We start from the raw sequence: 23,450 nt of genomic DNA on the forward strand, positions 1-23,450 counted from the left end.
GGCAAGGAAAGGAAAATATCAGGCAGGTTTCTGCTGTTGATTGCTATCTAATGACTCTTGTGGATGGGTGAATGTCAGATGAGAGTAGTATTGGGCTCAGCTGTGAAGCAATCCATGGTCAGGTAGTTGCTACCACTCATTGTCTAGGCTCTCAAAAAAAGAATGGCCAATTGGAGTGGTTCTGGATGGCTGCTGGTGCCTGCGGAACAATATCCCGACAGGAGTTCATGTCTTCAAAAGAAGAGGGGAAAATATTAGGGAAAAAATTGAAAACAATTTCTAAGACAGTCCAGTTGACTTGTGAACTTTTCAAATTTTGTATTTAGATTACAGTGGGTGTGAAGCTAAATTCTTGAAGGCACCACTTGACTAGATGCAATTCAGCTGAATTGATAAACTATGCTGACACTGCTATAAATGGATACAAACTGCGTGGTGTAAATGGCCTAGAGAACATGCGTGAAAGTGCTGAGATGTGACTTTTTCTTACAAGGCGAAACATGCCCTCTCCAAACAAAGGACTGAAATCAATAAGTCCCCAGCGATAGCTGGTATTAATCCCAGAGTGCTGTGGGAGACAGAGAAGATTTGTGAGGCATTGACAATTATTGAGGGTGTCATGACACTGGTGAGGCACCAGTAGATTGGAAACAGGATATGTGGTGCCCATATTCAAAAAGGGGGCAAAAGTACACCATTAGACTTATACAAACCTTTTAGACATCCATTCTGTGTAAAATACCAGAATTAATCAGGAATAAACTTGAGGAACATCTATACAATGGTAAGCTCGTAAATAGGAGTCAACATTCAGGAGGGGAACGTCCTCCTTGTCCAGCCTCCTCAACTTCCTTGAGGAACTGACAACCCAAGTGAACTGTGGAAGCTTCAACATGGTGTATCTAGAATTCCAAAAGGCATTTTATAAAGTGCCACACGAAAGGCTATTACTTAAACTCAAAGCTGCGGAAATTCAGTGTAAACCTTGGGAATGGACACGAAACTGGCTGGAGGATTAAAAGAAAATAAGTACTTGTTACAGGAGTCATGTCAGGTGGGGAAGTATCGAGTGGGGTGTCCTGGGGCTTGTTGTTGGAACCACTACTATTTCTAATTTACATCAATGACTTGGATTCAGAAACTCAATACAAACTGGTCAAATTTGCATTTGGGTGCCTCAGGACATCGCTGCAGGAGTTCCTCAGGGAAGTGTCCTAGGCCCAACCATCTTCAGCTGCTTCATCAATGACCTTCCCTCCATCATAGGTCAGAAGTGGGGATGTTTACTGATGATTGCTGAGTGATCAGTTCCATTCGCAACCCCTCAGATAATGAGGCAGTCCATGCCCGCATGCAGCAAGACCTAGACAACATCCAGGCTTAGGCTGATAAGTGGTGTGTAATAATCACACCAGGCAATGACCATCTCCAACAAGAGAGCATCTAACCACCCCCCTTGACATTCAATGGCATTAACATCACCGAATCCCCCACCATCAACATCCTATGGGTCACCATTGACCAGAAACTAAACTGGACCAGCCACATAAATACTGTGGCTGCAAGAGCAGTTCAGAGGCTGGGTATTCTGCAGTGAATGACTCACCTCCTGACTCTCTAAAGCCTTTCCACCAAGTTAGGAGTGTGATGGAATACTTTCCACTTGCCTGGATGAGTGTAACTCCAACAATACTCAAGAAGCTCGGCAGCATCCAGGACAAAGCAGCCCACTCGATTGGTACCCCAATCACCACCTTAAATATTCACTCCCTCCACCACCGGCAGACTGTGGCTGCAGTGTGTACCATCTACAAGATGCACTGCAGCAACTCCCAAACACGCGACCTCCGCCACCTAGACGGACAGGGACAGCAGGCGCATGGGAACACCACCACCTGCACGTTCCCCTCCAAGTCACACACCGTCCTGTCTTGGAAATATATCAGCATTCCTTCATCGTCGCTGGGTCAAAATCCTGGAACTCCCCACCTAACAGCTGTGGGAGAACTTTCACCACACGGACTGCAACGGTTCAAGGAGGTGGCTCACCACCACCTTCTCAAGGGCAATTACGGATGGGTAATAAATGCTGGCCTTGCCAGCGTGCCCACATCCTATGACTGAATTTTAAAAAAATTGGTACCAAACTAGGTGGAGGCAGATCAGAAATTACAGAATGAATTGGACAAAATATGTAAGTGGACAGAAAAATGACATTACATTTGTCTGCTTTAAATTTCATAGGAAGAAAAAATAAGCAACACAGGCATTCCATAAATGGTGCTGAAATAATTAAGGATGAAGATAAAAGAGACATAGGAATTTTATTAGACTGAATGTTAAACATATCCAACTAATGTAGAGTAACAATTAACAAAGCTAATGGAATATTGAATCATAAAGTCAAAACAGTACAATAGAAGGCAGAGGAAGTAATGACCAAACTGTATTGTGCTCAGATCAAGTACTACTTCCAGTTCTGGTTGCCAAGCCAACAAGGGAGACATTCAAGGACTGGAGGCAGTGCAGATAAGAGCTACAAGGCTGTTTCCTAGTATCAAAGGTCTGAGTTATGGAGAAACTTGGGCTTTCATCCTGAAAACAAGGGCCTTGATTTTAATTCTGTGTGGGTGGGTGGCAAGGCGAGTTCAAAACACACCCCCTGCTCCAGAAAACAGGTTAGGGCTTTTTTAACCCCCAGGCCTCATTTGGGCACCGAACCTCAGGGAAGATATATTGGTCAAGGTACAAAGCAGATTCACCAGAATAACAGGGATTAAAGGGTTAAATCATGAGGACAGGTTGCAAAAACCTGGTTTGTGTTCCCTTGAGTTTAGAAGGTTGAGGGGTGATCTAATCAAGATCTTTAAAATGATAAAGAGATTCGATTGGGTAGATACAGAGAAACAATTTCCTCTGGTGGGGGAATGCACAATAGGTGGCATAATCTTAAAATTAGAGCTAGGCCATTTAGGAGTGAAATCAGGAAGCACTTTTTCACACGATGGGTAGTGGAATTCAGGATTTCTTTCCCCCAAAAGGCTGGGTCAGTTGAAATTTTCAAGACTGATATTGATAGATTTTTGTTAGGTAAGGGTATCATGGGATATGGAGCAAAGGCAAGTAAATGGAGTTGAGGTACAGATAAGCCATGATCTAATTGAATGGCAGAACAAGCTTCAGTGGCTAAATGGTCCCGTTTATATGTTCCTAAATCCCGCCAGCTGACTTCCCGTCCGGGAATTCTTATCCACATGTTTAATTCCCTTCATGGTTTGATCCCTTCCTATCTTCCTATATACATTTTCGTAGGAAGAATAAGGAGGCCACATACTCCTTGGAAAATAAGAGTCTAAATGGGGTAGAGGAGCAGAGGGATCTGGGGTTAACAGATACACAAATCACTAAAAGTAGCTCAGGTTAATAAGGCTATAAAAAAGCAAACAAAGCACTGGGGTTCATTTCTAGAGGGATAGAATTGAAAAGCAGAGCAGTTATGTTCAACTTGTATAGAACCTTGGTTACACCACACTTGGAGTACTATGAACAGTTCTGGTCTCCATATTATAAAAAGGATATAGAGGCACTGGAGAAGGTGCAAAAAAGATTTACTAGGATGACAACAGAACTGAGAGGTTATACCTATCAGGAAAAATTGAACAGGCTCGGGCTCTTTTCTCTAGAAAAGAGAAGACCAAGGGGTGACCTGATAGAGGTCTTTAAGATTATGAAAGGGTTTAATAGGGTAGACAAGGAAAAGATGTTTCCATTTGAAGTGGAGATGCCGATGATGGACTGGGGTGGACAAATGTAAGGAATCTTACAACACCAGGTTATAGACCAACAATTTTATTTTAAAAGGAAAGAAAGGAGAAAGCGAATAGCCTTGAAGGGGAGAGCAGAACTAGGGGCCATAAATATAAGATAGTCACTAATAAATCCAATTGGGAATTCAGGAAAAACTTCTGTACCTGGAGAGTGGTTAGAATGTGGAGCTACAAGGAGTAGTTGAGGCAACTATCATAGATGCATTTAAGGGGCAGCTAGATAAACATATGAGGGAGAAAGAAATCGCTGGATATGTTGATGGGCTTAGATGAAAAAGGGTGGGAAGAGGCTCGTATGGAGCACAACACCGACATGGACCTGTTGGGTCGAATGGCCTGTTTCTATGCTGTACATTCTATGTATCTCTATAATCTCCTCCTCTGACTCTGGCCTCTTGTGCAAATCCTATCTTTTTGCCCTGCAATTGGTTGCCATGCCTTCAGCTGCATAGGTCCCACACTCTGGAATTCACTCCCTAAACATATCCACTTCACCCTCCTCCTTAAAACCCACTATTTTGAGCAAACTTTTGGTCACCCCATCTAATATCTTGTTCTTTGGCTCAGCATCCATTTTAAAAAAATTATACTTCTGTGAAGTGCTTTGGGATGTTTTTCTATATTAAAAGTATTATATAAATGCAAGTTGTTGTTATTTTGCACAGCTGTTTAACGTGATTAGCTTTACAATCACCATCAGTCATAGATTGCCATTTACTTGGTTATTAGGAGGATATTGGGAATCAATGCCTTCATTTAATAAATGTGGGCATTATTCGTAAAGATTGTGAGTGGTCTGTGGCTTTGGATAGCAGCCAGAATTTTCCTGCTGCTACTATTCTGCAGGAACTTTTGGGCGGGGGGGAGTGAAGAGATTCGTTGTTTGTCACAGGCTGTTCTCAGGGTTCTCAACAAGTTCCACATTGAAGCATTTTTGCTGAGAGTAAGAGGGGGCTATTCGCTTTCTCCTTTCTTTCCTTTGAACTTTATCCCAGTGGTCAAAAGGAATGACATTTTTGCTACACTTTCTTTTGAGCTGCCTCGCAGCCGTGCTGAGGGAGGGATTCGCGTGGCTCCATGACCATTTTGTAAGTGGTGGCTTTATAAACATTTTATGCAGAGCTGTCAACATTGGAAAATTCCTAGGTGTGAGATTTTCAGTTCCAAGTCAGAATCCTAAAGCATCAACTTGTGCCACAAAACATAAACATGGTTAAAAGTGAAAAGTTACATCTGTCACATGGACCACAGGCATCAGCTAAATGCCACTTATAGATAAAACACCTGCATATAGATAGCACCTTTCAAGACCTTAGGACATCCCAAGACGCTTTACAGCCAATGAAGTACTTTTGAAGTGTAGTCATTGTTATAGTGTAGGAAAGAATTATTTTCTACATATTCTTTTGACAGGGTGGATGCTGAGAGGTTGTTTCCCATGGCTGGCGAGTCTAGAACTAGGGGGCATAGTCTCAGGATAAGGGGTCAGCCATTTAAGACTGAGATGAGGAGGAATTTCTTCACACAGAGGGTTGTGAATCTCAGGAATTCTCTATCCCAGAGGGCTGTGGATGCTGAGTCATTGAATATATTCAAGGCTGAGATAGATTTTTGGACTCAAGGGGAATCAAGGTCCCACATGGCAGACTGGTCAAAAAAGTACAAGCCCATGGGACCCAAGGGAAAGTGGCAAGTTGGAACCAAAATTGGCTCAGTGGCAGGAAGCAAAGGATAATTGTCGACGGGTGTTTTTGTGACTGAAAGAATGTTTCCAGTGGGGTTCCGCAGTGCTCAGTACTAGGTCCCTTGCTTTTTGTGGTATATATTAATGATTTGGACTTAAATGTAGGGGGCATGATTAAGAAGTTTGCAGATGATACAAAAATTGGCCATGCGGTTGATAGTGAGGAAGTAAAATGTAAACTGCAGGAAGATATCAATGGACTGGTCAGGTGGGCAGAAAAGTGGCAAATGGAATTCAATCGAGAGAAATGTGAGGTAATACATTTGGGGAGGACAAACAAGGCAAGGGAATACAGAATAAATGGGAGGATACTGAGTGGTGTAGAGGAAGTGAGGGATCTTGGAGTGCATGTCCAGAGATCCTTGAAGGTAGCAGGATGGGTAGATAAGGTGGTTAAGAAGGCATATAGAATACTTTCCTTTATTAGCCATGGCACTGAATATAAGAGCAGGGAGGTTATGCTGGAAATGTATAAAACACTAGTTAGGCCACAGCTTGAATACTGCATACAGTTCTAGTCAACACATTACAGGAAAGATGTGATTGCACTAGAGAGGGTACAGAGGAGATTTATGAGGATGTTGCCAGGGCTCGAGAATTTTAACTATGAGAAAAGATTGGATAGGCTGGGCATGTTTTCTTTGGAACAAAGGAGGCTGAGGGGAGATTTAATTGAGGTATATAAAGTTATGACAGGACTAGATAGAGTGGATAGGGAGGACTTATTTCCCTTAGCAGAGGGGTCAGTGACCAGGGGGCATAGATTTAAAGTAATTGCTAGAAGGATTACAGGGGAGCTGAGGACAATATTTTTCACCCAGAGGGTGGTGGGGGTCTGGAACTCTTTGCCTGAAAGGGTGGTAGAGGCAGAAACCCTCAACTCATTTAAAAAGTACCTGGATATGCACCTGAAGTGCCATAACCTACATGGCTACGGACCAAGTGCTGGAAATTGGGATTCGGCTGGGTGGCTCATTTTCGGCCGGCGCGGACACTATGAGCCGAATGGCCTCCTTCTGTGCGGTAAATTTTCTATGATTCTAAGGGATATGGGGATTGGGCAGGAAAGTGGAGTTGAGGTTGAAGATCAGCCATGATCTTACTGAATGGCGGAGCAGGCTCGAAGGGCCGTATGGCCTACTCCTGCTCCTATTTCTTATGTTTCTTTTCTTCTCCTTTTTCCCTCCTATCTCTATTTCTTTCTCTTTTCCCTAACCCAGTATTTCTCTTTCTGGCCGTGGGATTTGCAAGTGTTTTTTCTTGCAGCCAAGGAAATAGGTCTATCTCAGCATCTGCCCGGGCTGGAAGTGAACATGACTTGAGATGAAAGGGCAGTGTGTCAGAAGTAATTGTCTTTATTTAATATTCAAATTCCTTATAGTTCAAAACTTGTTTTGAATACACGATAGCTATAAAAAGGTTATGCCTTTGTAATGAACAAAACCAACTTGCTAAATATACATACTAAATGATTATAGATCTCTATATATTTATTGTAACTATTATACAACAGATTTGAAAACATACTGCCGACCACTTGATCAAACTAGAACTCAGGCAACTTATTTTTTAAACTTAGCTATTAGTTAAAGCTGATTTCATAATGATTAGTCTTAAGATTGACTTAATAAAATAAAGAATTTGTTTGATTAGAGAATACCAAAGATCACAGTCCTTAAAACAGATTACAATTAAGTGCTTTGGGAGGTTCAGGTTACATTTTGGTACAGGAGCATTGTCAATGTAATTAATTTTATTTCACTGTAGTAAAAAATGTTGAATCCAGACTGGGCTGATGGATTGAAAATCTTTTTCTGCCAGCTATTAAGATATTATCTGAAGAGAGTTTAGACACTCTTTACCCACTTATGCATGGAAGCTAATTACAAGGGCATTATCTAAGTTTATAGGGTAAAAGAGGACCAGATTAAAGCAGAATCCAAGCATTTCTTTTGAAACTGATTTTTTAAAGTGATGCTATCAGCAGTATTGAAAGGACCTTTCAAAAGCCACTGATCTACATTGTGGAATGCATGTGAGAATCAGTTACTGCAAATAAACGCACAAGATTGGAAGGGTAGATAGAAAACTCATCTCCTTCCCCTATAGATCTACACAAAACTATTGCCACTAAACCCAATGTAAATTCATAGGTGTGTATCACGCACTAACTTTGCAGGCTGATGATAATTAAAAACATTATGTAAGCACAACATGGAGGTACAGATAGGAAGTTTTATCTTGCTGGGCTGTGTAAAGCAGTTTTAGAACTACAATATGCAACCAATGCAATTAAATCACCACTCATAGTAAGCAGCGAGAATTTTCTAACAGGAGATTAACACTGGTTTCCACCAAGTAAACACTTATGTACATATAAATGATCTGGTCCTGGGTATGAAGGGCATAATTTCAAAATTTACAGATGACACAAAACTCAGAAATGTAATAGTGAGGAGGATAGTAACAGATTTTAGGAGGACATATAGACTGGCAAAATGGGCAGATGCATAGCAGATGAAATTTATTGCAGAAAAGTGTGAAGTGATGCATTTTGGAAGGAAGAATGAGGAGAGGCAATATAATTTAAATGGTACAATTCTAAAGGGGGTGCAGGAACAGAGACACCTGGGGGTTCACATGTACAAATCTTTCAAAGTGGCAAGACAAGTTGATAAGGCTGTTAAAAATGCAAATAGGGTCCTGGGTTTTATAAATAGAGGCATAGAGTACAAAAGCAAGGAAGTTATGCTAAACCTTTATAAATCACTGGTTAGGCCTCAGCTGGAGTATTGTGTCCAATTCTGGACACAACATTTTAGGAAGGATGTCAAGGCCTTGGAGAGGGTGCAGATATTTACTAGAATGGTACCAGGGATGAGGGATTTCAGTTATGTGGAGATACTAGAGAAGATGGGATTGTTCTCCTTAGAGCAGAGAAGGTTAAGGGGAGATTTAATAGAGGCGTTCAAAATCATGAAGGGTTTTGATAAAGTAAATAAGGAGAAACTTTTTTTTACTGGCAGGAGCGTTGATAACCGGAGGACACAGATTTAAGATAATTGGCAAAAGAACCAGAAGGGAGATGAGGAGAAATGTTTTTTGCAGTGAGCTATGATGATTTGGAATGTACTGCCTGAATGGGTGGTGGAAGCAGATTCAATAGTAACTTACGAAAGGGAATTGGATATATACTTGAAAAGGAAAAATTTGCAGGGCTTTTTGAGAAAGAGCAGGGGAGTGGGATTAATTGAATAGCTCTTTCAAAGAGCCGGCATAGGCATGATGGGCCGAAAGGCCTCCTTCAGTGATGTATGATTCTATGATTATCCAATTATGTAATCTTATACTGATAGAATTTGTAAAATGTTTATAATGTGAACCACATACCTACATCTCAATGCTCTACCCTTTGTGTAAACTACTTTTCAACTTGTCCACAGCCTTGAATAATTCTCCTTTGTTGACCCCTAAAGTATTTAAGTTAGTGAACTATTATGGTTCAACTGATTAATCAAAGGTATTTCATACTTTTTTTGAAACACTGCCACAATCATAGTAATGACAAATTGAAAATATGCAATATTGATATCTTTACAGTGCAAAAATGCTAATTGTATCTGAAAATACAAAATTAAATTGAATAGCTCAAGATGTTATTTATGAAAGGAAACATTTGAAGAGTTGTGGGGAAAAAGCAGGGGAGTGGGACTCATTGATTAGCTCTTCCAAAGAGCCAGTACAGGCTCCCATTTTCTTGGACAGCAGGAGCTGGCAATGGAGGATGGCTGCACCAGAGCCACTGGGAGTGGTGGAGGTGTGGGCTGGTGCTTGGGGTGGGAATCCCCTATTGATACACGGCCAGCAGAGTGGTCCACACCCCTGGGGTCTACCCACCTTTCTCTGCCACATTCACACGCCACTGGAGCCTTCTCCTCCTTGCCAGATTTTCCATGCTTCCCTCCCCCTCTGCTGTAACCATTTACACCTCCTCTAGACCCATCTTTTGTCTCTTTACTTGTCCCATCACCACCCCCTTTTGCCTTGCATCACCATCCCTTTTGTCATTTAATCACACCTGTCCTCCACCCTATCACAGATCTTCCCTTTTGTGCTTTCCTCCCACCCTCACCCTGGCTCTGTACTTGCTTAAAAACTGTTAATCTCTAACATCTTTCAGTGCTGATGAAAGGTCATCGACCTGAAACGTTAACTCCATGGATGCTGCCTGACCTGCTGAGTGCTTTGTGTTTTTAGTTCAGATTTCCAGCATCCGCAGTATTTTGCATTTGTTTTCGCTTAAAATGTTAGTTGTTAATCAGTAGGGATTGCAGCTGTACTTTGTTGTGATCCCTGGTTTACCCATACGCTGACACTGGTCACATATGCTATGACATTTGGTGACGTCCTGAGTGGTATTGGATGAATAAAAGTGTTGCAACAATTTGCCTTTGGTGCATTTCACCCTTTGAAGTCCTGTAAATGGAAAATCATGGCTAGCATTAATGAAACTTGGTAGTAGCTCAAGGTACCCCTATCTGTTGAACATTTCCAGTTCCTGCCCTTCAATTGGTTTTGATCGCCATTGTCAAATCAAAACCCTTACTTCTAACGATACCACTTCACTAGCTCAGGCTGGGAAACACTGATTACCCATGTTGCCTGAGCTCACATCCACCAGTAGAATAGGGTCAGTTTGTTAACCATAAGCTAGCTTGGTGCTGTCCAATCTACTTGGGCTCCTCTGATCGATAGTACTCAAAGATATCATGTGGGAATCCTCTGTACTCTCGCTACTTCCATAGGCCTGGTGTTGCGGGAAGTCTGGTGGAGGAGGGACAGGTATGATTGGAAATGTAGGGCAAGAGTGTTATAAACTGGTTAGCCAGGTGGTGAAGGATAGAATACTACAGCCTGGTCTTCAGTTGTTTCCAAGCCTTTATTCACAGAGATCCATATTACAGGCTCCACACCGTAACTAAGCTCTCATATAAATGGATACCAGAGAGTCCCCAATTGATACACACCACCTGAATACAATCAACACTAATTGATATGAATCATACAATTGACAAAGAGATGATCACGAATGTAGGATGGAATGAGCCACATCCAGAGATTTGATAACAAACAAGAATTTTGAAATTGATCCAGTGGAAGTAATGTTGTGCAGGTGAGGATGTGGGCTTTTGTGTGGGCTGTCTCACGAGTGCCAGGCAATGACAATATCCAACAAGAGAGCCTAACCACTTCCCCATGACATTCAATGGCCATTCAATTACCATCACCAAGTCCCCCACCAGTCATCTGAACCAGCCACATTAATACCATGGCTACTAGAGTAGGTCAGAGTCTGGTTATTCTGTTTTGAGTCATTCACCTGCCTTCCTACCACCTACAAGGCACAAATCTGGAGTGTGATGGAATACTCTCCAATTGCCTGGGTGGGTGAAGCTGCAACAACACAAGAATCTCGACACCATTCAGTACAAAGCAGTCCACTTAAAATCAGTACTTCACCCCTAAACATCTACCTCCTCCTCCATTGGCATACCAGCTGCAGCGTGTACTATCTACTGGATGCTCCTTCGAGCTCCTCCCAATCCCACAACCTCCACCACCCAGAAGGACAAGGGCAACAGGTTCATAGGAACACCATCACATCCATATTCCCATTCAAGTCACATACTATCCTGACTTGGACATATATCAGCGCTCCTTCATCATTGCTGGGTCAAAATTCTGAATTCCCATTTGGACCTACAGTAATTCTCTTTATGCTCTATCATATTGTACTTGAACACCGGAGGTCCCCATTATTATCCTTTTTAAGACTTAATTCTGGGTGTAGCTCCCAGGACTGCAGCTGATCCCCAATGGCTGGACTGCCCTCCAACTGACCCTCAATCGTTCCTGTTTCCTGAAGCTCATAAGACAACATAATGATCAGCATTCTCAGCCAGCTTGTTTAAAAAATTGATATTTATTACCTGGAAGAAGCTGTAGAAACTGATCTTTCAATATTGGCACATTTATCTTTTTACTTGATTCTGCATCTTCTCCCTGTAGTCAGTTTCCAAGAATCCAGTCAGTTTCCAAGAATTCTGCCAGTCCAGAGCCAATTCTTTGGACCTTTTACGAGACGCTTTCTGTACCATTCCAAAGTTATGTCTAAACTATTCTCATTTGAGATTAACAATTACAGATTTCTTGCTTCACTGTATTATAGCCTGTGCAAAGTTAAGGATCAATATATGAGAATGTAGTAAAGGTTTTCCTACTGAATGATAGTATTAGTCTTTCTGCTTGTGTTCTTCAGTCCCATATTCGTGCTGCCCTGCTATCAATTCAAACACCCTTAAAAATCTGTCTTCCTTTCATTAAATTCTGAAATAAGTCTGGATTTATGGTCACAGATTTCCGTACCTTCATTCGCCCGAGCTGCATTTTTCGTGGATAGTAACATCTCCTGAGACGGGCTCAAGGAGGTCTGGTGAGTTCTGGGTAATGGTGAATCTGTACCACCTGCCTCAGGTGCAGGCAGACATCTGTCCGTGAATCCTTTGGCAGTCCTCCTTACCCTCCAGCTTCCATAGGGCAACTGGATTTTCGTAGGAATGGTCATCCTATCAGTAAAGGCTGTTGCACATGACAGTGAAACACACATGACTAGTTGGTGGTAAAAAGGGTCAAATAAAAATAAGTAGTAAATGGAACGGAAATAGACCAAAAAAATTACTTCAAAATCAACGTAACAGAAGGCACAAAATTAAAATGTATTTTTTAATTAAAAAAATTATACTTACCAATCCAAGACAGCTAAGTGCAGGAAGGTACTTCCTGTGACTCTGTACTGGCAGGCCTGCCCTCTGCTCCCAACTTTTTCAGTACACCTGGATCCAGCGAAGCAAAGCAGTGAAATTTCCAAAAGTAGACAGGAAATGCCCCAGATGCATATTAGAATGAGGCTTGTTCTTGGAGCACTAGCATGGATCAGTAGTAGTAGTACTGGAAAATTCCTTATTCCAGTCCTATTCAGGTCCCCTCCCTCACTTTTTCCCCCCGATACTTTGATGATTGTATCGGTGCCGTTTCCTGCTCTCGCCCTGAACTGGAAAATTTCATTAACTTTGCTTCCAATTTCGACCCTTTCCTATCCTTCACATGGTCCATCTACGACTCTGCCCTTCCTCGACTTCTCCACCTCCACCTCCATTTCTGGGGATAGGCTGTCAAACAATATCTATTATAAGTCCACCGACTCCCACAGCTACCTTGATTACGCTTCCTCCCACCCCGCTTCCTGTAAGGACTCTATTCCCTTCTCCCAGTTTCTCCCTCGCATCTGTTCTGATGATACCACCTTCTGCACCAGTGCTTCCGATATGTCTTTTTCCTCAACCGAGGATTCCACTCCACTGTAGTTGACAGGGCCCTCGACCGTGTCTGTCCTATTTCCAACACTTCTGCTCTCACCCCTTACCTTCCCTCTCAGAACCGTGAAAGGGTCCCCCTTGTCCTCACCTTCCACCCCACCAGCCTCCACATTCAATGTACCATCCTCCGCCATTTCCACTACCTCCAATGCGATCCCACCACCAAACACATCTTCCCCTCCCCTCCCAGCATTCTGAAGGGACTGTTCCCTCCATGACACCCTGGTCCACTCTTCCATCGCCCCCAACACACGCTCTCCTCCCCAAGGCACCTTCCCGTGTGAGTGCAGGAGATGCAACAGCTGCCCCTTCACCTCCTCCCTTCCCACTGTCCAGGGCCCCAAATACTTCCGGGTGAAACAGCGGTTTACTTGTACTTCTTTCAATTTAGTATACCGTATCCACTGCACACAATGCAGTCTCCTCTACATTGGGGAGACCAAACACAGACTGGGTGATCGCCTTGCTGAACACATCCGCTCTGTCCGCAAGCGTGACCCTGACTGCCAGTTGCTTGCCATTTTAATTCCCCTTCCCACTCCTAATCTGACCTCTCCGTCCTCGGCCTCTTACACTGTTCCAATAAGCTCAACGTAAGCTCAAGGAACAGCACCTCATCTTTCGTTTAAGGACTTTACAATCTTCCAGACTTAACATTGATTTCAATAACTTCAGATCGTAACCACTGCTCCAATTGTTTCGGTCAGCTGGTGCTGGTAATGGTTCTGCTGCTGCCATTTACAGCTACTCCTGATCAATCTTTTCTTAACCTGTCCCATTATCACCTTCCTTGCCTTGCACCATCATCCCTTTTGTCATTTAATCAATCATGCCCTCTACCCTATCACAGACCTTCCCTTCTGTTCTTTCCTCCCCTCCACTCCACTCCCTCCCTTTCCCAGGCTCTGTACTTGCTCAAAAATGTTAACTCTTAAATCTTCCAGTTCTGATGAAAGATCTTCAACCTGAAACGTTAACTCTCTTTCTTTCTCCACAGATGCTGCCTGACTTGCTGAGCTTCTCCAGCATTTTCTGTTTTTATTTTAGTAGTAGTGCTGCTGTCTCGGAGTCATTAAAGTCGTGGTTTCATGCCCCACTATGTGATTTGAGCACATAAACTATGCTGACACTTCAGTGTAGCACTAAGAGGTGCTGCATTATCAGAGATGCTGTCTTTCAGGTGAGACATTAAACCGTAAAAGATCCCATTGCAGTATTTGAAAAAGAGCAGCGGTGTTCTCCTGGTATCACTCAACCAACACCATCAAAACAGATTATCTGGCCATTCATCTCAAATTGGCTGTGAAGTACTTTGGGTTGTCTTAAGGATGTAAAAGGTGCTAGATAAATGCAAATTCATTCTTTTTCGCCCAGGGCTGATGCGAAATTGGTGCAAGGACAATGTCCCCAGTTTTCTGCACTGTGTTGATTCAGTTACAACTACAAGTGTCTGGTGGTACTATTTGTCTAGTTTGATCTTAAATTTGATGCATTTTATTGCATTTGAGGCCAACTTAGTTCAGGGCACAATTTGGTTTGTTCTTTCCTAATTCAGAAACTGCTACTTAGCTCCCCACTCAGACATCCTCCAGTATTTTAGTTTCAATTTGCAAGATGTGAGGCCATTAGACCCTTTACAAAATGTCAGATAGTGTTCCCACTATTATACCGTGTTCGTGTCTACTAACAAATCTTGACTAGTTATCCCAGAGCTGGCAAAAAGTTTTAAAATCATTTACTGTTTGGTGAAGACTTATTTAAATGTACCTAAATTAGTATCTTACTCATATACTATTACTTGAACTTTAACTACAGGAAATTAATTGACAAAGGTAACCAACTTTGGTTAAGGTGAGACAAAAAGAAATTAATGTTAAAGGATCACATGCAGCCTAGTAAAGTCAATAGTAAACAAAATGAGATTAAAAATAGAATAAACACAATTACAAGCTAGCTGGTTGTTTGAGTTTTCAGTTTGCAAAGTTGAAAAGTTAACTCATCTCTGGTTAGCTGATATGGACATTTTCTACTTTACTAGTAACTTATTTTCAAATACTATTATTTACAATACTAACAACCAAAACAGCATGACTTATGATCAAGGCCAGATCAAATAAAGTACAAATAAGATTACTGTACTAGGTTTCACCTAAAAACATTCTCTTACAAAAATTTAGTACAGTACACAGTAGGAATTTATATATTACATATTTATTACAGGCACAAATTTAAAAGACAAGTGACAAGATACATTCATAAAATTTGCATCATGAAAATCAAAAGTATTAACAGATTTGAAAGACAAGTCTGTGGATGTGTTATGTATAATCAGAAGTAATTTGTCTTTATTAAAACCTCAAATTCCTTAGAGTTCACAAACTTGTTTAGATGAGCACAGGGGAGCTACAAAAGGCTATCACTGTGTAAGGAAGCAAGAACCAGCTCGCTAAATATACATTCTTCACAGATTACGGATCCCCCTCTATACATTTATTGTAGCTTTTATGTAGGTAACAGCTTTGAAAGGGTATTATTGACCTCGTATATATTCATAAATACTTGCTCCATACTAGAACATATGCAATTCAACTTATTAGTTAAGGTTGGTTTGTGTTCACAACATAACAATTGGTTTGTGTAGCTGTTTTAATAAAACACCACATATGTTCAATTGTAGAAAGGACAAAAATCCCAATTTATAGAAGATTACAATTAGCAGTGCTCTGGGAAGTCCAGATTGCGTTTTGATAGTGGTGTTTTATCTTCACAATCACAACTGCATTTACTTTTATTGTATAAACAAATGTCACATCAGAAAAGACAATATAGGCTATGTTTAATTGCTTGGTGACATTGGAAGAAATAATTTATATTTTATTTTTTCTTAAATGAATGATTGTATCTTTTATATACTATTCGCACAAATAAGTATACAACATCAAGTAACTGTTCATCTCAAATGTATGCTTAGACATACCATGTAAGCATTTAATTTTTATTTTATTCTGTTTCAAAATGGCACGATTCCACAATATTTATCTCTGGAACAATAATTTAAAAGTATGCTTCTGAAAGGAATGGGGCAAATATTTTTTTAAAGATATTTCAAATAAATACTCATGTTTACACATGGTTCAATTAACTGCTGTGAGTGAATAGAACAACCTCGAGCTTTACATCTAGATTCGGACTGGATATTAATTAAGTAGATGGTCTTCTTGCATCGAATGGTCACCCTTCAACACAAGCACGTCCTTTCCTCCATCTTCCCCTCCCATCCTAACTACACACCAAGGGTTAACTTGGATTTTCCTGCATTTTAGCAGATCAGGCAACTCAAACTCACCCACAAGCAAAACATATTTTGATTTGAATCACGGGGCAGCGGCAATCCTTCAGAATTTTGTCTAAGTGACCATTCTTTGTGTGTGAGTCTAGACAGCAAGTATCAGCAAGCTATTTCCCATTGGTAACATCAGAGCAGAGTTCCATTCTGTCCTCATCCAACACCAACACATTGACACTTTTCAACAGGGGTCACAGGATATTAATCAGAAACAGGAATCTTGGTAGTTCCTCTTTTTTTCTCCCTCCTCTCTCTAGATCAGGTACATTAAATTCAACCATAATGCCCCAACACTGCTTTGGTTCAAATTAACTCCGGCATAGTTCAGGAATCAAACCCGCTGTGGCTCAGTGGTAGTACACTCACCTCCAAGTCAGAAAGTAGTGGATTCAAGTTCCACTCCAGAGACTTGAGCACAAAATCTAGGCTGACACTTCAGTGCAGTACTGAGGAAGCACTGCACTGTCAGAGGTGATGTCTTTCGGATGAGACAACTGAGGCCCCATCTGCCCTCTCAGGTGGACATAAAAGATCCCATGGTACTATTTCAAGGAAGAGCAGGGGAATTCTCCCCGGTGTCCTGGCCAATATTTATCCCTCAACCAACATCACTAAAACAAATTATCTGGTCATTATCACATTGCTGTTTGTGGGACCTAGCTGTGCGCAAATTGGCCGCGTTTCCTACATTACAACAGTGACTAGACCTCAAAAAGTATTTCATTGGCTGTAAAGAGTTTTGGGACATCCTGAGGTTATGAAAGGCGCTATATAAATGCAAGTCTTTCCAAAGTCTGTCTTTCTTGATTTCTTTCCACACCATATAGTAGATTTATCTCCTGAGCCACTGCAGAGCTGATATATATCATTTTTAAAATGATTGCTATTTAAAATTAAACACTTGTGCAACTCCCCCAGGAGCACATTATATTAGTAAGTATATCTCAAATAATAAAAAAACACAAGTAATATCACTTATATTTAAATCCAAACATACTAGTTAGGAAATGTTCCATATGCTTGGGAAAATATTATCTATCTAAACAGATTGGGCTGGAACTTGCTGTAACAGGGCATCTCATTGTGTATGCCATTAGTTAGACTTTATCCTGCACCCTTCAGCTTGAAAATTTTTTGCACTGTAACTTGCTGGAAGTGCGAGCTGGTAACGGCGTGCGTCATTTAACAAGCCGTTATTTTTCCAGCACTAACCACCTCCCCTTGACATTCAAAGGCATTACCATTGCCGAATCCCCCACCATCAACATCCTGGGGGTCACCATTGACCAGAAACTTAACTGGACCAGTCACATAAATACTGTGGTTACAAGAGCAGGTCAGAGGCTGAGTATTCTGCAGCGAGTGACTCACCTCCTGACTCCCCAAAGCCTTTCCACCATCTACAAGGCACAAGTTAGGAGTGTGATGGAATACTCTCCACTTGCCTGGACGAGTGCAGCTCCAACAACACTCATGAAGCTCGACACCATCCAGGAAAGCAGCCTGCTTGATTGGCACCCCATCCACCACCCTAAACATTCACTCCCTTCACCACTGGTGCAGTGTGGCTGCAGTGTGTACAAGGATGCACTGCAGCAACTCACCAAGGCTTCTTCGACAGCACCTCCCAAACCCGCAACCTCTACCACCTAGAAGGACAAGGGCAGCAGGCACATGGGAATTCCACCACCTGCACGTTCCCCTCCAAGTCAAACACCATCCCGACTTGGAAATATATCTCCGTTCCTTCATCGTCACTGGGTCAAAATCCTGGAACTCCCTATCAAACAGCACTGTGGGAGAACCTTCACCACACAGACTGCAGTGGTTCAAGAAGGCAGCTCACCACCACCTTCTCAAGGGCAATTAGGGATGGGCAATAAATGCTGGCCTTGCCAGCGACAACAACATCCCATGAATGGATTAAAAAAAAGATCCGGCCCATTATCTAGAACTCACCGTCCAAAATGCATGTAGCTGGGAAATAAGTTTTGTTGGCTTAGAAATCTCCCAAAATTAAAACATAACCAGCTCCTTTATTGTTTATGATGTATGTTTTTGTGGATATGTGATTTAAGTGGTAGATATTTGACCTTAGGTACCTTGTCCTGAATCCTTGGTATCACTGGTTTCAGTGTGTCTTTTTTCCCCTCTTCCAATTTTTCTTCCCATTTTCTCCTTTTACCCTTTCTCTGCTAAAGGCAGCGATTTGTGCTGGAGTACAGTTCCACAGATGTCAAAAGTTCTCTGGCACCTCATTCAAGTGGTCATTCTTGAAGGTATGATCCTGGGACAGAGAGCATAAGTGAGCTATTCAAGCATATGGCCGCCACAGCCAATCCCAAGCCTGCCCTCATCCAAAATCCACGTGGATACATTTCCAGCAGGCGTCACTGGATAGCAGTCGGATGGTTTGTTCCTTTGCCAATCCATGGGCGCCAAGGCCAATTGTATTACCCAACAGTACTACCCCTGCTGAGATCGGTTAACTAAGCACAGAACAAGGATTGAATCAGGAACCTTCCTAGCCTGTATGGTTCAAGAGTACCATATGATGTATGTGTCAATGAGTTGTTAGCAGAGCTTCAGGCGTGTACCTTCAACTGAGAAGCAAAGCTGTCACAATGGCTGACCTTTTGTTGTGGTACTCAATTAACTAATTACTAATTTTCCTATTTGTATGATGTCAGGACTGTTTATATTACAAAGTGTTAGCCTTTTCCCCTCGCACACCATATTGTAAAACAGCTTAGATGAATGGGATTAGTTCAAATTAATGCTATTACTGTTAACTACATAACTGTTAATCTCTTGCTCTTAGAATGTCATGCAGTTTTCACACAAACAGCTGTGTCAAGAGTACAAAAAGGTTTGCTGCATAAAAGCTCTGTACATTTTTTTCTAAACAAAGAGGCATCATATTTAATACAAATACATTCATGCCAAATAACATTCAAATTTAGTTGGTGCACCTTTGCCACAGTTAAAAAGTCATAATAAAGTGAAGTAGAAAATTTTGTAAGGAAACATTGGGTATTTTGTGACCTAAACAGTAACAATAAGTCACAAGCTTGCAGTTTTGTAAAAAAGAGAACACTATAGATGAAAATCTATAACCTTTTAGAAAGCATCATTTTTTAAAGACTGTTAATAATACCAATGATTTTCAGGTATTGTAGTTTAAAGTTCATATTCTAGACCAAATAAAGTTGATCAGGCAATTAACCTCAAATAGAAATTCTTAAACAAAATTAAATTTCTTTTTACATATTTTGTTTTTTCACACTTTGTTTAGAAGTTGACCATGCTCACTGTGCCTTAAGATTCTTTTAAACATTGCATATTACACTAACATGAAACATTAAATCAAGTCACTTGTTCAACAGTGGATGTATTATATATCAGGCTAAAAACATGAGCATCTTATAAAATATTTAACAAATGTTTCCCATTACAAAGGCTGCGGTTTATTGCAAATAGCCCATCAAAAGGAATCATAACATTTCTGAAACACTATTTACCACAGACTCCAGTTATATCACATCCATTTTCCCTTCTAAATCCAAATACAAAAGAATTTAAGGATTATTAGTATATTTATATACAAATGTTTGCAATGTTCATACATAAAAATTGTTTAGCTTAGATAATGGATTTCCATTGAGGAAAAAAAAGAGGCACAATAATAAAAAGATACAGGCACATTTTTTTAAAAAAAAGCTAGCTTTGACAACAGATCTGAGCCAATGTTGGCATGTGAACTGTAACTTCAGCACTTTTGGCAACAGGGTGGTTAAAGGGTTTTAATCTATATCTATATATATATAGACCTGAAACTCTGCAAGATACAAAAACACTTCCAGTTTTGCTCAACCAGATGACCTGGTGAAACACCAGATTACATTTATTTAATTTCTGAAGTCACACAAGTACATTTAAAAAACATAAATTCCAGGTACTCCCAAGTTTTAAAAAAAATGGAATACCACCCCCAAGATATAAAAAATGCTGCTACCATTCAGAGATCAAAAATATCTACCATGTGAACTTGTAGACCAGTACCTACATTCTCAGTCTTCACACAGTATCAATACATTCTCACCTACCGATAGTTGTTTTAGTGCATGTATACTTACAACATGAAGCCCACAGTAAAAGAGAATGCACTGAATGAGCAGAAGTGATGGCACTGGTCCCAATGAATGGTAGCCAATTTTAATTTTACAGGGATTAGTGATAATTCCATTGTACAGGAATATGATTATTAATTGCACTGTAAATAAAATTAACTGCAGTTAATTAACCCCTTAGTATTCTTCACCTTGTAATCAACAGGGCTGATTGTTCCTAACGCCTTGCCAGTACTGCTTTTGACTTTATGGGCCTTTTCACATTTGTGAAACATTTTTTGCAACTGTCATTAATGTAATGTCTTGGCTTTATTCTACCCACATATGTATAAAAACTTTAATTTAATGACCCACAAGTTGACAATTTGATGTGCGATAACAATCCATATGTATGAATGACTTAATAGTCTGCAGCAATGTTCCAGAACTAATTTGAAGACTACCTAGAGCTATGTGCCCATAGAACAATAGTTCTAGGTGGTTTTTCGCTTGTGTGAAACATCATCCTAACAATGCTTGCGAGTTAAGGGTTACTCACCACTTGTATAAGAACTGCTATAATTCACAATCATTAGTGAAATATCCTCCATTTACACCATGACCAAAACCTAACATTTTGGTTTGAATTATATTATTTTTTTGTATGTCTATGGTACCACCCTCCTAAAAATACCAGCTTGTATGGCACAAGGATACAACATAGAATCAGAAAGGCTGTAAACCAGTTCATATTCACAAATACAAATTTTTGCAACTGTATATTTGTCATTGATTTTTAACTTTTTTTTTGCAAGAGCTAATCTTACAATCAGCAAAATTTTGTAATTTGTAAAAGTATACCCGTTTACAGGGTAGTATAGTAGCACGGTGAAGGCAAATGGTTAATGCTGGCTCTTCTATCGTATATATTTATATGTGTTTGATATACATTATACATTTTTACATTTTCAGCATAACTACTGATCACTGGTTTGACTTCATTAAAGTCTAAATAAAATCATGTATTCAAAACATTTATTTTATATTTCCTGAATATTGCAGGTTTCCAAAAAATTAAACAGTGTTGAAAATCACATCAGTGCTAATTTAATGCAATAAAAATACAACTTATTCTCCCCCAAAATGACTTTTTTCTAAAAGAAAGTGCATGTTTAAATTGTGTAGTATGGATTTTCCTCAAAACTCAATGACCAAAAAAGGCAAAGGAAGAATTTAGATTTTAAAATTTTCATATCCTTGAAAGTATTCTTTTTGTCCATCATTTTTTCTCCTGAATGTCGTACTGTTTGGACGTGGAAGGCAAGTATGAATGCACCATCAAAATAAACACCATACAATGAACTTGTCCTTCACTGAGACAAAAATTACTGATATAACTGTCAGCAGTCTGCCATGTATCGGCCTGTTAAAGAGAAAAAGGAAAGAATCACTTTCTTCAAACACACTCCACTTATTTTATACACATGATTGCTTGAGATCTCACATAAAATGAAAACTCCCCATTTATGAAATATAGTAGATAACATAATGTGCAGCACTTAAGAGGGCATTGCTGTGAAGCAGTTTACTAATTTTGTAATTATCATGAACCAAATGGCAACACTGAAAAGACAAAACCCTAACAGAACAAGATCTGGAACAAAATTAGAAAGAACTGAATACATTTTTTTCTGCACAACACCTGTTAATTTTTAAACCTTTTCCATCAGAAATTAGACTCCATTGTTGTGATAATCTACCATCAGTATGGCTAATCTAATAGTCAAATCCTGGTAAGATATTGGATGGGAGGCTGAGATCAATGCTATGGAAAATGATACTCCGACCCAGAAATACATAATTAAGCCAAAAAATGTCAACATCTTAAAAAGCAAGAACAACCACTAGGTGCTGCAATACTGTCTCATCAGTAAAATTAACAAAATTAGTTCACGGACAAAGTTACTATAGAGGGATTTGAGGCCAATGCCAATAGATTGTTGATGTACTGCCCCCTTCAGCATTTTAAATTGTGCCACCCCCCCAACGAATACACTTACTAAAATCTGGTGTTCGTCGTATTCGCCAATTACGCAATGCAAAACAGAACATCTACAACAATAAGACCCCATTCAATAGGCCATTCTACAATTGTACAAATTCTACAATTGTTACCTGTAGAAAATCTCTTCTTTATTAAGGAAAGTCTATAACCAGTGCCAACGAGCTCCACATCTGCTCCTGACAGTGTGGATCCTTCACTAAGAAATTGGACTGCAAGTGTTGATGGTTTGGTAGGACCTTCGGACACATCAAATTTTGCTCTGAGTGATCCTGAACCTGAAAGAAAAGGGGTAGTTCAATGTGCAGTAATGCATACAGCTACAATCTGTTCTTTTTTTAAAAAACTCACTCTTTCTATGCACAAAATATACTGTCCAAATGATTTTTTTCTAACAAGGCACCTTTCTCTCTTTACTACCTTCATTATGTAAAAACTGCAGGGTGGTGAAAAGGAAATAATTTATTGTTGAACAACTGTTCAATTCTGATAATTATTACCCAGTTTTAGTTCAGTGTATAATGTAGAAGTGGCTCTGTCTGAAATAACGAATGTTAATTTTGAGCAAAGCATGATCAAAAACCTAAATAAAACCAAAGTTCAGATAGGGAAAATCTAACTGGTTTTATTCAGGTTGATCTGTCAAAAGCTCTTGATATTTATTTCAGTATATTTTAGCAATAGTATATTAGTGATAATTTTCCTTTTTTATGCTGAATGTATGGAAAGAACACACTCTTTTATGTTAAAAATATCACAAAATGAATATATACTGACTTTGCTATGATCAAGTTGTTACTCATTGAATTTGGCCTTCAGTGCAGAAATGATAGAATGTACTGGTTCTTTGCATTCACTATAGCATTAATACAACCACACCCTCTCCCCAAAAACTAAATGAAACCATCTCCACAAAATCCATACAT

At 40.1% G+C, this 23,450-nt stretch overlaps 1 protein-coding gene across 1 annotated transcript in view; it reads right to left on the bottom strand.

Annotated features, from left to right (window-relative positions):
• Positions 1-15,199: 15,199 nt before the first annotated feature.
• Positions 15,200-23,450, bottom strand: part of fcho2 (FCH and mu domain containing endocytic adaptor 2) — a 239,153-nt gene continuing 230,902 nt past the window's right edge. The window contains exons 27-28 of the mRNA XM_067982732.1: positions 22,638-22,802; positions 15,200-21,885 (exon numbers count right to left, since the gene is read on the bottom strand). Of these exons, the coding sequence (XP_067838833.1) occupies positions 21,863-21,885; positions 22,638-22,802 (188 nt within the window). The 3' untranslated portion in view covers positions 15,200-21,862. The remainder of the gene's footprint in view (positions 21,886-22,637; positions 22,803-23,450) is intronic.

This window comes from Heptranchias perlo, chromosome 4, assembly GCF_035084215.1.
Source record: "Heptranchias perlo isolate sHepPer1 chromosome 4, sHepPer1.hap1, whole genome shotgun sequence".
Lineage (NCBI taxonomy): Eukaryota > Metazoa > Chordata > Chondrichthyes > Hexanchiformes > Hexanchidae > Heptranchias > Heptranchias perlo.